Source organism: Mesitornis unicolor, unplaced genomic scaffold, assembly GCF_000695765.1.
Source record: "Mesitornis unicolor isolate BGI_N332 unplaced genomic scaffold, ASM69576v1 scaffold51046, whole genome shotgun sequence".
In the NCBI taxonomy this organism is placed as follows: Eukaryota; Metazoa; Chordata; class Aves; order Mesitornithiformes; family Mesitornithidae; genus Mesitornis; species Mesitornis unicolor.
Genome location: NW_010189913.1, coordinates 2,780 through 19,054, shown reverse-complemented (window position 1 = coordinate 19,054; position 16,275 = coordinate 2,780). Strand labels below are relative to the sequence as shown.

The 16,275-nt window shown below is 38.4% G+C and overlaps 1 protein-coding gene across 1 annotated transcript in view; it reads right to left on the bottom strand.

The window, feature by feature from the left end:
• Nucleotides 1–14,961, bottom strand: part of TBC1D14 (TBC1 domain family, member 14) — a 27,632-nt gene extending 12,671 nt beyond the window's left edge. Inside the window, exons 1-9 of the mRNA XM_010186216.1 lie at nt 14,828–14,961; nt 12,899–12,981; nt 10,641–10,758; nt 8,867–8,973; nt 7,877–7,957; nt 6,402–6,496; nt 5,291–5,362; nt 3,856–3,984; nt 746–855 (exon numbers count right to left, since the gene is read on the bottom strand). Of these exons, the coding sequence (XP_010184518.1) occupies nt 746–855; nt 3,856–3,984; nt 5,291–5,362; nt 6,402–6,496; nt 7,877–7,957; nt 8,867–8,973; nt 10,641–10,758; nt 12,899–12,923 (737 nt within the window). The 5' untranslated portion in view covers nt 12,924–12,981; nt 14,828–14,961. The remainder of the gene's footprint in view (nt 1–745; nt 856–3,855; nt 3,985–5,290; nt 5,363–6,401; nt 6,497–7,876; nt 7,958–8,866; nt 8,974–10,640; nt 10,759–12,898; nt 12,982–14,827) is intronic.
• Between the last annotated feature and the right edge of the window lie 1,314 nt (nt 14,962–16,275).

Here is a 16,275-nt window from a genome sequence, read left to right as displayed (position 1 = left end):
TCCTGCTGAGAAGAGATGTTTCAGCTGCCCCAAACCAAAGCGTGGTAGGTATAAATGCAAAGGCTCAATTTGAAGCGCTTTACATCACACTGAAGTTTGGCAGGAGCGCAAGTAAGATCCCTGGTTTTTTTCCTCTTAAGGAAAATGGTTCAAACTACACTGGAACTAAGAGGGAAGGCATTTTCACCAAATAAAAAGATTGTCATTGCCTGTCGGCTAAGTGGAATAGCTGCAGTAATTAAAAGTATGCTAATGCCCTTTAGCTATTCCATCGCACTGTGTCAAGATCAGTGTTTAAACAACCTGTACTGGGAATCCTCTAAACAGGATCTAGGACCACCTACCATATGACTGAGATACTGCCCAGGAGCCATAGTTCATCCTGCCAAAAGCCCAGGTGTTTGCTTTTCTGCAGCCTTTAGCTTTTTGTCTGTAACTAATCCTTCCCTGTTCAACAAACTATAATAACTTTCAAGTGCAAGACTAACAATGCAGTCTGTATACACACCCCTGACACACACCTGCACATAAAACAGAAAAACTAACACATTTTCTCAGAAGGTTTAACTCAAATACGCATTAAATATGGATAAACACTGCTATAAAGCTGTATTTAAAGTAAGCTTCAAACTCAAGAGAAGCACAACCATAAAGGTTTGGCAAACATTAAACATCACAGAAGTATGTGGGAATGATTTGGAGCTATATGCTAGTATGCACATTAATTATACTTTTAATATCTTACCAATCAATAAGATAGATGTCTGGAGTTAAGTTATTTTTTTTGAAGTGGGCAAATAACTTTGGCAGATTTTCTTCAAAGAATACCTCAAATGCGGCAAAGTAAGTCAACATCTGGGAAAATACAATGGGGAGAAAAAAAGCAGTCAGCTGTATTAATAGACTTAAATGTATTACCTGTTGTTGGATTAATGCTCTTCAAAAACAGGACCATATGAATTACATGATACAACATTTACATAAAGGACAGCATCTGCTAGCACATGTAATTTAAGATCCACCCTATACACTGTTCTCATACTAAACAATATAATTACTGTTTTGGGTCTTGGCCAGCTTCCTTTGGAAAGAAAAATACCAGCAGGAGATAAGTTATTTGCTGATTTCTCAAAAGAATTGTAACAGAATGGTGCTTTGTGCTTGTGGCAGTAATTTAATATTACAATGAATAAAATCCAAGGCCCAATGGATTATAAAATGAAATGGGGAGCTAAAATAATTTAATGGTCCACAGCAAGAGTGAAGCATCCAGTTGGCTCCAATCATAAATCATATTCTAATACCAAAGTTCTTTTATACCATACATTTTAAAATAATAGCATTTCTATTGCAAAGAGGGAGAGGTGAAGTTCACACAGAAAAGCCAAAGATCAGGAGAAAACACCAGTGCAAGAGAAACAGATTGTAACTCCCATCTGATACTGTGACCCCTGAACTATACTGCTTTTACCACAAAGATCTTAATGTTATTTTGCGATTTCAACATTTAGGTCAAATTTCCTAACAGAGGGCACAGAAAATCTTCCAATCCAAGTAAGAGATCAAAACAAAAAGGCTTGAGCTCTCCCCCTCCTCCCCACGCTGCCCTCTTAATACTAAAGGGAGAAAAGTTAAACAGAGTTCTTGAATGACTCAGTAATTTGAATGAAAATATCCCAATAAAACCAATAAAGAATGGCTGTGATTTCTTCAACATGTGAATTGTATCAGCGTGGTTCTCCCCAAGACACCATGGCAGTAAAGGGAAGAGAGGAGCCTTTTGGAGCCATTTGTGGGAAATCCTTTTAAAGGACTGACAGAGTTGTTTCTCACTTGCAGAGTCCTTGCAGAGATTTTTCCCGTTTTACCTGAATGAAGTGACAGGTATTACTATCAACATCAGTTAACAGCATCACATCAAAAAATTAGCCTGGCAGTCGTCGAGAGTATAAGGCTTAAAAGCCAATCAGAGATGGGTGCACGGTATAGAAACAGCTGTACAAAATTACGTAAAATCTCTGAACTGTCAGTTACTGAGAAACAGCTCCATGGCAAACATGACACTACAAATCTAAAAATCCACGTCAGAGAACCATGCAACCGAAACAGCTTCCCAACATGGATTTTTAAATGCATGAAACCCAAGCATCCCATGAGATCTACAAGTATGAAGAAGAACGCAGGTAATGCAACGCACACTCGAAACATACTCCCAAAATGATCTGTTTACACTCTAGCACCACAGTAAGAGTTCTGCCACAGTGTTTCAAAAGTACTTCAGAGAAGGGATCTTACACATAATCGCTACAATAAAATCTATTGATAGTAATGCAGGCAGCTCTGTTAGAAATGCAATTGCAGTTCAGGTATTTATCTTGATCAAATCAACTGTCAGCACGACATTTACCTAGCAGTAACTAAAAAAAGTTTCTAGTTTAATCAAAATGTAACAAATTAAGACAAATCAGTATAAATTACTATCATTTCCATAACTAATTTATGCTGGGTTAATTTTTTTAATTTATTGTAAGACAAATGAGCATTTGGTTATTAAGCTGCAAACCTGACACAAAAAGATGAGGGTAGACAGCAGATCAGCATATTAACCACAGGAAGCCCAAGCTGTCTCACTATGTCTTGCTGCTCTGTTTGGAATATTAGGTACAAAGTTTTCCTTGTGGTGTGAATCATGGCTTTGTAATTTCATGATACATTCATATTTTTTCATGTATCACCATCTCTACTCTTCTGTAAGCATTTATTTATCAAGTAGCCTCCATTTAGCCAGGCTAACTGAACTAAAAGGCATGATCCAAGGGCATACCAAAACACCATTATTTCAGCTAAAAAAATTCTAACAAATGTAATTCCAAAATCATTTTCACAAAAAAACACATTTACACAATGAATGCATGAGTACGTCCTCTTTTTCCAAGTAAGAGGATGGAGATGACTGATACTGCTTCTAGCAACGCTGCCTGTGCTGTGATACATCTCCCCATGGGCACCTGTAACTGATGAGATTCAGGGCAATTCCATGCTGCTTTTCCAGCAGGAAATACCGATGGGATACCCAGTGTCCTACTGCTTAAGCAGCAAAAGTGACTGTTGCTGATGTCATCCATTCCCTTGCTTTATTTCTCCCATTTGAACCCTTGAGAAGCAGATCCTATTTTCATAGTGTCAGAAGGTAAATAACTGAGAAAGAAATACAGAATGCCATATATTTTAGAAAAACAAACTTTTTAAAGTAAATAAAAAACACACTGAAGGAGATGTGCCTTCTTTTGCTATGGTACACAAGCAGCCCAGTGTGTGTACATGCTAACAAGGAATTTTAGAGACCCCAGAGAGAATCAGGCAACCAGCTCCCACTGAAAATTGGAGGGGTCTGCTCACCCAATTCCCCCAAGCTCCTTTTCAAAGACAGTTGCTACAATAAGAGATGGGAAACCTGGTTCTCCCTACAGCAGTCTTTTCTTAGTAACCTATTAGTCTGGAATAAAAAGCACCTTCAAGACACTTCTTCTAACGTGAAGGTGTTTTCAGCTTTCAATTACAGTGCTCAATTTGAAAAACACCTACAGTAATAGTCTCATAACTATTCTCTGAGCATTATAAAACAGCAGCTGAACAACTTCATTCACCTGCCTGTTCAAAAAGGTTAGTGGGGTGGGTTTTGCTTTGTTTTGTTTTTATTTGAGAGGGTGTATGTGTGTTGGGGTTTTTTTGTTTATCAAGCATGTTCCTTTAAAATAAATTCTGATTTACTTTCCAAGCTACTAAGCCCATCATTTTTTTAGCTTTCCCTGAAATAGCTACAACATGTAGATTACAGTTTTCTTGCATACTTACAAGGCCATGGTCCACACGGAAAAACGCCATCTGACAGGGTTTATTCAAGAGGTTAGAAAAAGCAATGAAGGCATCTGCAGTATCCAAGTTCAAGATCAATACTGCTGCTATGAATGACATGCCCTGTACCTGAAGAAATGAGAAGCATTACCATTCAGCAATAACCATATTCTTCCAAGAATACTGCCTCATCTTGTCCTCACAATCACCAGCGTTTAAGGCACTCGTTGAGCTGTTGAATTTTGTGAAATGTTCAGAAAGACCATTTTTTAAACTCGCATGACCCTGTGGTATTGAATGTTCAGAGCACAGAAGCTAACGATCCCCACGTTGTCTCCTTTCAAAGACGCCAAGTAAAACTCCTAAGACAGGCTAGGATGACAGCACTTTCAAATATGCAGATGATATTCTTGAAGAATAAGCTGTTTCTAAGTAATTCTTCTCCTAGGGATGGGCCACAGATACCCTTATTTGTAGAAAGCTGGACTAGGACGTCAGAGAAAAAGCCTGCTCTTTCCTTTTTCAATCAATTACTGGCAGCTACGAACAACGGCAAACAGCAATGACTCATCTGACAAGCAGTACCATTTCAAGATTAAGTTCATGTTTCATTTACCATAAGCTCATGATGTCGCAGCATTTTCTTACCATGCTGTATTATTCTAATATGCTATGAAAACGCTGCTGAATCCAGCTCGCGCGCTCAGAGGGTGTAGCATACCACTGCAGAGTTACATGGGCCAAGGCGTGACAGTCCTTCCTGCAAACCTGGGGAACAAGCTCCTTCCCAACTCCAGGTTCAGTGCCAAATGAAGCACGCCACCTCATCTGCCCTTTTCCTAGTCTCCTGGCAGTCATGTTCTGCAGTTTTTGCCACACATCCCATGCTACTTGCAGAATAGGAACATTATCTTTCCACATTTGCCTTCTCTAAAGCAACTGCTACCATCTAGGGAATAAGCTCCTTTATATATCCCTGCTTTGGGAAAAAAGATTAAATGAAATATCTGAAATCCACTCAGTCCTCTCATAATCATTACTTAAAATAGTTCGAGGGAACTCACGCAGCCTTGATGGGCATTGCTTTAAAGACTGTTCCAGAAGCTCATAGTGCTAAGGCACAAAAACGCTTATCAAGGAGTAAGATACCGCGACTGTTCTGTTGAGTAAGACTGCCATTAAGAATAGTATATACTTCAAAGGACCAATTTAACTCCATCTTCTCCTTTCACTCCAATTTTCAAGCACAACAAATCTGTACTTTTAAGTCTTCACCTGTTAAAAAGCTTAAATAGAGCAACGTACACTTCTCAAGCATGTGGAAGCAACACAGAAACCCAAAAATACTCACATCATCATTTAATACTGGTCCTCAAAAGACTGATCAACACAACCCTTCCTCCCCACACCTGAGGAAAAAAAATTCTTCACTTACATAGCCTACGTCAGGTCTGTAACAAGTATAGGCTCCTAAAATACTGTGCAAGGTGTCATGGTAAGGACCACCCTATAATCAAACAAAAACAAGACAATACCTCTGAGTACGTAACAAATGTTAACAACTCTTTATTGCTACTGACGGTATTTATCACTTCTGATGCAGGACACACTATTTCTCTATTCAGCTTTGAAAAGCTCCAAGTCTTTCAAAACTATGTTGGCTATAAAAGTATGAAACAGCTGTCCATATTGTATTAGTACAAATGCATACAGTTTATCCAATATATTGATTAAATCCTTAGACAAGAGGAATCTAAGCCTAAAAGATTCCTTATGGCTTAGCAGCACTTTGACAATAATGCCAAGAAAGCAGAAGGCTAATGAGAACTACTTAATTATCTATTTCACTAGAGGCACAATTCAACCACGAAGAAAACAGTTAAAACAACAGCAATATGCTATAACACACACAGCATATCAAGAATGACATGTTCAGCTGAAAAGAATTTAACACTGTTGACTATTAACAGCTGCCATATCTTATAAGAAGTACTGTAAATGACTGAGAATTTCCATAGGAAAGTGTTTTTCACCCAAAAATGTTGATTTATCACAATCTAAACTTTTTACAGGGCTGCTGAAATTCGTGTATAGAAGGGGAAAGTATCTGGTTAAAAAAAAAGTCATTAAAGCACACCAAAACCATAAAAGTTAAATTGGTCTTGCATGGAACCAAAAGGGCCACCAAATCTTGCTTGCTAGAGCTGTGTTCTCTTCCACCGTGTCTCTGCGACCCAGCTGTGCTGATTCACTGACTGGGAAACACACACATCACTTCATCAGACAGAAAGCAGCATGAGCTGGGCTAGATGAATCATGGTGATTAGCCAATAGATTGGAACTTTTTTGCCTCTTCCAAATGTGGTACCTTGAGGTTACTCTTTTCTAGATAATATACAGTTTTCCAAAACCTTTAGGAACCTTTTCCTCTCAAGATGTCTACTCCTTCAGATTTGGACTCAATGGGCTGTTTCAACCAAGGGACAGGCAAGATCATGTAAACTTAAATTCTCTGAGAAATCAAGACAAAAGTTAAGATAGCTTACTTTCTGGAATATACAGAGATTAGGAAACGTTCTTGAGATATCCAGTTTTATTAACTCCAAGCTTGCTTCTCTGTCAGCTGCAGAAAATCCAGCATCTAAAAAAGCCAAAGTTACTGCACTTATTACATGGATCAGTGTACACTCTTTTTTTTTCCCCCAGTAAGGTTTAGCTTTTGCACAGTTCATTTATTTTGAAGCTCATGATAGAGAATAAGGTTACAGACAGGACTACTCCCTGAATTCAGCGCACAGGCTAAGCAACAAGCACATCTTGACTCAAAGTACCCCTATGGTGCACATTGACCCTCAATATGTTTCAAATCAATGGAGAAAAAGACACATGGCAAGGAAGCGAGGCACTTTACTGGTATAGGCTGATAAAACGTTAGACAGATACAAGCCTGCTAACCTGTGACCCCTCACCCTCAACAAGGCCTCTCACTGGCTCCTGACACAGCTGCGTCTGTGGAAAGGCTGTGATGGGAGGGAGAAGTCCTAAAGCGCAAGCATTTGATGGATGCCACCTATCTCTACTGCTGTCAGCTCTCCTTCCAAAATCATGTTTATTTACTCTTTGTATGTGTTAAAGATCATGGACTCTGCAATCCACTCTCCATAACTGAAACAGCTCTCATACAAAGTAAATTTCTAAAGTATTAGTTTTCTTCCTGATACCAAAACGTTTTATTCATATTTCATCTCTTCTGGTAAGCATAGTTGGGAATTACCTACTGCTACTTATTGAGCAATCCAAAAACAAGAGTTAGCATTAGCCAATGCTTACATGAGCCATATGAGCACTTACAGTCCAGAAAATAAAGTGCAAGAGAAAGCTGGAAATGTACCAAATGTCATCTTATTTAAGATGCAGACAATCTTAAGACAACAAAGCAGGGGATTTCCAATCAAAACCATGGTTCTGTTGATAAATGCCAGTACACATGTCCTGTTTCTGCTCAGCATAATTACTTACCAAAGGCAATTTCAAGCATCTGCATGATTTTACACTATCTCAAAAACAGACAACTCTTCCAATCAATTAGTAAATCTCAAGCCACTTCATCTGCAAAAATAAATTGCTGCTCTCTGAAACACACCCAAGAGATGGGCTCAAAGCTGCCATAAGGGACTAAAAATACAATTTTCTGCTATAATTTGAGTTTCAACTCCAAAACTACAGGTGCAGAAAAGTATTTTAGTGTTGCAATTCAAATTATAATCCCCAAACTTCCCTAGTTTTCCTACAAATCAGCATCAAATAAGAACTGTACCTAGAGATGGTTTATAAAGAAAAATGAATTGTGCTTTATAAGACACTATAGTTTCATTGAGAAGAACACATACAGCTATTTCTTGCTTCCACAAAAATAAGCTTTTTTTACCAGAGGCATCTTTATAGCTGACTTTTTGTTTAAAATCTGTGATTTTAATCTCTTATTTTGTAACACAGCATAAATTCTTCACGAGAAGCATACCTTCACATTCTACTTCAGCTCCTCCTGTGCTAAGTGATCGCCATTTCTCTTTGGCACGAGCCAGGCAAATATCATACAGTTCTGAAAAAGGAAAAACAGAGAAAACCAAGTCCACTATTGCATATACAAATGTCCACTGTCAGGTACTACCTACCTACCACGTGAGCAATGCTGCCCCACTACAAGTAATGGTATCTCTAACAGAGTAGTTGAATTTCTAAGTGGGTTATGGTTCCGAAAGACTTGTTCCACTGACCTATAACTTAAACAAAAAGGAAAGGCAATCTAGGCACAAGTTGCAATTCACATTCAAGCATTTACTTTTCTTGCAGAGCACCGGTGTTCAAAATTATAGCCTGAATGGATAACGGGGATAAGTCTAGAAAACTCCTTGCAAGAATTACACCCAAGGTAACTGAGCCAAGCACAAAAAAGCAGCACAATACAGCAGGAGTGCAGGCAGCCTACCACATTTCATGTTGAAATTAATTACATATGTTAGTCTTTCCAAGCTGTGTTCTTCTGCACTCTGGAGCAGCACACTATTTCCATTTTCACAAACACACACAAACAAAAGTACGAATTTTCCCAGGGGTCTTTTAATTTCTCACAAACCTAATATCTTGCTTTTAATCAAAGGAAGCACACTACATGCATGCTCATAAACATTACAAAATTAACAATTCTAAGTTTCAAAACATAAAAAATTAAGCTTGAAACTTTGGGACCATCTCTATCTAAAACCAAAGCAAGAGACAGTGATAGCAATCATCAAAGATGATTAACAGCAGCAGTCCTAGAGCAGTTACAAGATTAAAAGACACAGTATTTTTGAACAAAACATGTCAAAGCACCACAAAAAAGCATAAGTAGGTAACATCTCCTCATACCAACACCAGAACCTCAGGTTCTGATACACAACAATTAATGCAAGACTGTCCCCTTACTACATCTCTTTGTAGGACAATGTAGACATAACAACAGCCTCACCATGGGTGATGTTTAACTCGTTGCCAATTGCCAAGCTCCAGACTTTGCCTCTCACACTTGGGGGGATGCCCTGCCACCACAGCTCTCGAACCTTCCGGGAACACCACCTGTTTGGAATAAAATGGATTATTCTAAGAAATACGTCATTGCCAGCTGAATTGCGAATGCGTCCTCTTACCACTGCTGAAGGAATCCAAATCAAAATTAATATCAATGGGCCAAGAAGTCAAATGTGGTTGCACACACCCATTCTTTAGTACTGTTTTGCTTTGAACTGTAAAGGAAAGCTTACTTCCTTCCAAGTTAATGGCTTATTTTGACAGAAACACTGCAATCACAACATCCATAATCTGCAACCATACTTGACCAGCAAGAATCACAGGGGACAGAAATAAACAAATGAAAATGAAATCCATATCTGTGCCACTGCCTATGCTAAAGATTGGACAGACTCAAATCTCCATAAAATACCATTAAACAAATTTTTATTAAATTAAATTCTTAAATAAATATTTATTAAATAAATAAACATAAATCTCCATTAAATACCAAAACAAGTTATGGAAGTTGACCCTCTCCCCTCTGTCACCACCCTGCTGTGCAAATGAGATGTGCATTTTGCGACCCAGCTTTCCAGCTTGAACCCTCCAGAAAAACACATGAAGATATAACAAGAACTTCTAGGTGGGAGCATGAAAGACATTTTAACAGAACACAGGCTTTGAAACAGCTGCAGCTGACGCTCATCTGAGAGCCCAGAAGGAAGAACAGAACAGCATCTAATCACCAATGACAGTTTGTGGCAGTGACAAAAACCCCAACAATTCATTTATCTAAAAGGAGATTCTGACCTAAAATGTAAAACAGTGAATACATTGGGGAACTTCTGGATTTATAAACCAAGGCAGGAAAAGGTGTCCTTATTTTAACAGGAGCCAGAACAGATGTGTCTTCAAATATTTAAGACAGATGTAAATCTGCAATTTGCTTACACTTAATTTCTTACTTCAGTTCCCCAGAAATCTATTTTCCAACAAATTCCATACATATTTTTAACATATAATCTCAGGACAACTGAATTTCCAGATCAAGCAAATTGCAACTGAGTGCTGCTGAGGTTGGTTTTTGTTGTGGTGGCGGTGGTTATACTCATGGAGGGCAGTGGGCTGTTTTTCTTTAAGATGACTATGAAAAGCAAAGTCCATGAAAAACCAGACAGCAAAGGTAGCTTACCTTACACAGCCTGTGCTGTGTCTTTGTAGGAAATCTTTTAGCACTTAATTTTTTTTTAAATAACTTTTTCCCTACTTCTCTTTTCCATCACTTGATTATCCCAGCAGGTATACCACTCTGCAATAAAGAGGCTTCATAATACCATACACGTACTTCAATTTGCATCTGATAATATAATATCAACAGCTCAAGTAGTCAAGGAAAGCTCATTTCCGATAAATGCACCAATAAATTCTGATAAATATTCAAGCATTATGCTTTCTGCTTTTACATTCTCTACTGCAGATTACTTCCTAGTGTTTCACAGTTTCTGAATAAAACTGAACCTCCATTAAAGACAAATAATAACTGCATTGCTTCCAGCCACCTTGTAGAAATATTGAAACATATGTTGCTCATTTTCTTCGTAGCTGTCCAAAAGCGACTCTCCAACAAAAGCTGGCAAGATCATTTAAAATTATACTTGCTAACTTGGTTAATTTCTCTTCAGGATACAGACTCAGCAATTTTAATTAAAACTCAGTATAACATACTGTCTTACATAGTTTCCCAGTTGGGCAAGATTTCATTGTTCCAAGTTAAAACAGCATTGCCGATGCTGTCTTCCAGTTTACAGCGTTCTTCCAGTTGTTTCTTTCTCTTCTGGGCTTCTTTAAGCTCTGCAGAAAAGCAATTTCCTTTTTAAGTTAATAAAAACAGAAACCAAACATTCAGAGTTAGCTATTTATGGCTAAATACCCATGCAAAGCACACTATATCCACCTAAAAGTACAGTGGACTGTTCAAATTCTAAACATTTCCCAGACACGCAGCAAGCTAAGCAGTGGTACCAAATGGGAATGAAGAAAAAGTGAAACTATGCATAAAGCTCATTTTAGATGGAAGAGACAAAAGGAGTCAGAAAATATACGGCTCCTTTGACCCTTCAAATCTAACCACATCAGTAACTTTCAATTACCTTCTCTGATAGCCAACAGCCCCACCTCGTAGGATGGGTCAGAGCATTTCCTAATAAAGCCCCATCCCTTTTTTTGTGGCAGACTCAAAAGTACAAGCCAAAATAACACAAATTTTGTATTTTGTATTCATTCTTATGTGTTGGTCTTTGTAAATTTTGATTTAGATATACTGTCAGGAAATCGTAAGAACTAAATTTTTGATGCTACTTAGCATATGTTGAATCTAAATGTCATACATCACAAACACACATATACATAAACACACATATAAACACACGTGCACACACACACACTGGAAACCTTCAGTTCCTTAAAAAGAAAATATATTTAAACTAAACATGAAAAATATTTTACATTTCTGGATTATCACCCAGTATTTCTTCTTGCATCACCAACTACTATTTTTTCCACAGGCAAATTTGTTAGACATGCAATTTAACAAATGCAGGCAGACATTCTTTAAAGCAGCACAGTGGAAATACAGGATATGTGCGTGCACACACTGTCTACAATATAGGAAGGTACTGACCTGACAAGGTAAACTAAAAACTAACTGAAGAACAGCAGTGCCATGAACAAGGTCTTTGGAATGAAAAACAGCCCAACAGAAGCTGTGCCTGAGCAGAACCCACACCAACCACCTCAAAATGTTTTCAGCTTTGATATGAGTCTGATTTGTGAGTCTGCCTGAACACAGGCTTTGAAGTTTTCTCTAAACAAAAAGAGGGTGTTAACACTCTTTGATTTCCTGACTTCTACACAATACACCACCCTGCAAAGCTGCTCCATCTGGAGCGGCTTTTGGGAAAATGGCTTTGTCAGGGTATTTATCTGGACAGGGTGATGTACTCCAGTACAGTGAAGACAGCACAAGGACCTGGCCCGCTGCCTAAGCTGAGCATCATCCCATTGCTCCCAAACCACCTACCCTATGTGCAAAGAACGAACAGAAAAACTCCTCTGGACTACTGCACGTGAAGTAGATACACTGACATGGGAGTCACATGAAGTCAGAACTTCAGTCACCGGTAGGTGTATGATGTCCAAAACCACAAAGTGATACTTTTAACGTGTCACCTGCAGAAAGCAAGTCCTGTGTTTGTATCACCTCTCCACTGTTCCCTATGGCTCAGGGGTCTGGCCAACGGGAAAAAAACTATTTCCAGTAGCTCTCACTGGACACAATTTTATGAGAACGAATTTCCTATTACTGCAATGTTTGTTTTTATCAGAAAACCCAGAAGGGTCAAAATATCAGCAGCAGAGAACCACAACTGTCAGCTCCACCTGATGTGCACGGTACAGTGTTGCTGAAATGCTCCTGTGAGCAACGTGAGACAAGAAACACAAGTAAAATTTTGGGAAAGCTGTAAATTTTAAGTGGGAGAATGAAAATAGCTACAATAACCAAATAACTAAAAATTTTTGTGGAAAATCATGTATTTATGTACTACAGCCTCAGCAGGTTGTTCCCAACATGAAACTATCCAATATCCTGTAGTTATCTAAATAAGTCCAGTCTTCACTAATTTGACCAATAAGCTCCTTCAATATATTAGTATGTTTTTAAGCCCTCAGACAGATGCCACCCAATTATTTAAAAGCTACAAATTAAAACATTATTTTCTGCTGGATTCTGGGATTGTTTTCTCTCTCGGCTTTCCACGGAGCTTTTAAGTGAAACTACTGTCATCCCTCTCGCTTCTCTGGATTGATTCTTCTTTGGGGGCAGGCAGAGATCCCTCACGTTACAGAGCAACAGACCGACACAAGTGCATTTCAGGTTTAGAAATATCCCTTAACTTTACTTCTCTCCTTTGAAGACAAGAAATTCCATCACCTCTTTTTTTTGCTTGAACCACCATTTCTTCGTACTGTTGTCTGTGTTTCTGAGCTTCTTCTGCTGGTTTTGCAGGGAGGTTTCTTAAATTTAGAAAATAATAATAATAATCAGTATTTAAAGTTGGCAAGCTTGTCTAAAGAAAGTTCTAGACACTTCCACAAGAAAAGGACACTGCTTCTTGTGAAAATATTTGATCAAAGAGTACAGCAACAGATCCTTGGAAAGATTTTTTTTTTCCCCCGAGTCAGCAGAAGAGAAGGAAAGAACACTCACCAGCTATGACTGCTTCCATACACAAAATGTGCTGAGTAATTTCCTTATGTTTGCTAATTTCAGCATTTTTATTATTAAACCAACTGAACCCGCAGGCTGATCTTCATAAATAAAGGGAATATACTGGTATATGCCAAGCTGGTAGTTTTGGTTTAAACTGATCTCTACAGGTAAGATACAAGACTGTGCTCTCTCTTACTGCACACCTCACTTAAGAGTCACAGCCATAACTTTCTTTACCCATGCAGCAATGACTCCCTGCACCAGCTTCCTTTTCCCCTCTGCTCTCTGAGACCTCATTTCTCTTTTAAAGGTTTAACTTCTTCCCCTTGCTTCTATAGCAAAAAGCGGCATTGGAGTCATCCTCTATATTCTCCATTTATCGATACCAACACAGCCATCTGAATTTGTGACTGAAGCCAAGACTGGTAACATCTCTGCCATACAAATACACACACTCATATGTTAGATCACTTTAATTATGATTAGCTAAAGTTAACATCATCACTTTGCATCTCATACAACTGCAGTATCACCAAAGCAATAGAACAGGAAATTACTATTTTGTTCTTATTGTAGAGCACTGTACTGTATCCCTAGGACAGTTTATATCTTTGGTTAATAAAAAGGATATGCAAAAATTCACTTTCACATTCCTGCAAGGTGTCACACATAAGGCAGCCGCCAGCCATCACCACAGTCACCATTAGTAGTAGTATGCTTTACTATTTACATAATCGTATTACGAGCAAAGTATGCATAGCCGTGTGATACAGGCCAATGAATACTTTTTAAAATACAGATTGTCACAAGAACAAGAAAAGTGGCTCTTCACATCAGTGTCACTGTTAACCAGAGAACAAAGAATGACTCTTACGTTGTTCTACATGTTCCAAGAAGTCCTGTCACAGGCTACCAGTCAAGCAAAAAACTGTCTTAAATGACCCTACAACTACTTTGATATGAACATTCTTCATACAGATTTGCTGACGATTATACTTCTATGTCAGTTCTTTACACCAATGCACAGCTATATTAAAAATGCAGGCGCCATGCATGTAAAGCTGGGTACCATTCATACATTGACTAAACATGACTGAATTTGTGTAATTCAAGAGCAAACCATGGTAGAGCAGCCGCCAGTAAATAAGTATGGAGTTAGTCTGCATATGCAAGAATCTCCTTGCAGTAAGAGAAGCACATAAAACAACTTATCAAGTACTGGACAATCTTTAAAATGCGATGCTGAACTCACTGCAGAACAATCATTATATTGTTACATTATTAATGGAGGTGTGGTCTTTCTTTGTGCAAACAGGACACTGCATCCTTGCTTCTCAATTTCTTCAGCATATACCAGCTTCAGTTTTATGCTTACATTTCCTTAGGTAAAATAAAAATCCCTTATTCAAGTTTAGAAGATAGAATTACTCAAAACTAGAGCTCTGCTCTCCCAGCTGCCTCCTTCCCTACAAAAACAACTTATTTTATTATAAAAGGTTACTTTTGTTTGAATAGTTTTTCTCATAATCATCCCACTTTCATATTCACTATCCTGAAAAAAATGTCTACTTTAAATTTTAAACAATCTGTTGAAGTTACAGTAAGCAAATACACACAGCAAGAAAAACTTTGCTAGCCTCCAAAACTTACGCTGGTCTGTCCTCTAAAATAAGTGCTGTAGTGGAGAGGGGTTCAAAATCAAGATTCTTCCTCACATTCTGTTTAGGAGAGAGCGGTCTGTGAGCTCGTCCAGTTTTTTCTTCATATTCCTACAGAAGCAAAAGAGAGGGCAAGTTACAAGAGTGGAGATGCACACGAGAATTTAAACAGGGTCTGGAAAAGTCTCCAAGACAACGCTTTCACATGTCTGCCCAACTGCAATCCCTTCAAAGCTTTTCAGCTGGAGCAACCTCAGAATTGAAAACAATATTAAAATTCATGTTCAAAAATGAGATTTTTTTTTTCCATTTCTTCCATCTGTGGAAACATCTTAAGTTCCCCTGGGAACTTAAGCGGTCAGCACGCTTTTACAAAGTACTGCTAGGAATGAGCTTACAAACTACAAATACTCTCTGAGGCATAACATAAAGACCTATTTAAAATGTTTTTTTGATTCACATGGATTTAAACTGAAGCAAAAAATGACCCCAAGCTCCTTGTCTTAAAATCCCATTGTAAAATGTCTCCTACCCAAGCTATTTTCAGATGCAACAGAGCTCAAGTATGGCACAACAAAAAAAAGGTTAAAATTACAGTTAGACAGAAAACCCGCACTTGTTATCACACCTTGAAGTATGACAACCCTAAATCGTAACAGAGCGTAAAGTATTACCTTGTGTTTGTGACACAGACACTGACACACACCAGAGCAAGACTAGCAAAGAGGCACCAAGATGACAAAGAGCGGCTGAGAGAATGGGGCTTGGGCAGTCTTCAGAGGAGAAGGCTTCATAGCTATCGTGGGTAGACAGCACTAACAGGACGGTGAAGGCTGAGTATGAGCCTCTGAGATGCTTGTATAAAGAACAGGAAGACAACAGGCACAAACTGCTACACAGGAGATTATGGTCTTGGGGGGGGGTGGAAATCACTACAAGGGTAGCCAAATACTGCGATAAGTTTCTTGGAACATGGTGGAACCTGTGACCTTGAAGTCTGAGCAGACTCTGCTCTTAGAGAAGTTACCCCCTCAGAAGTCTTTCCGCCCTTCATTATTGTATCACTGTGATCTGCATCAGAAGACCTGATGTTACACGTACCATGCTATTTTTATTTTACCTACAAACACTGTTTCGGAAGAAAATGCGCCAAAAACGTGACCTAATGGGATAAAACAACCTTCACACAGCTCCCACCTACTCCAAAGCTTGAAGTAGTACAGCAAACATTAAGTATTTAGAAGTGTTAGCAATACACAACAAACACAGTCAAAGAGTCCTATGGAGAAATCAAATCTGTATTATCGATACTTTTACATTCAACTTTATAATTAACTCTGCCACTGCCAAAACCCCCTGCTTTTATGTGCAGCTTGTTTATACCATTTCTATTAAAATAATTTTAAAAAGGAAACTATACTGTGAAAACTATGAAGAGTG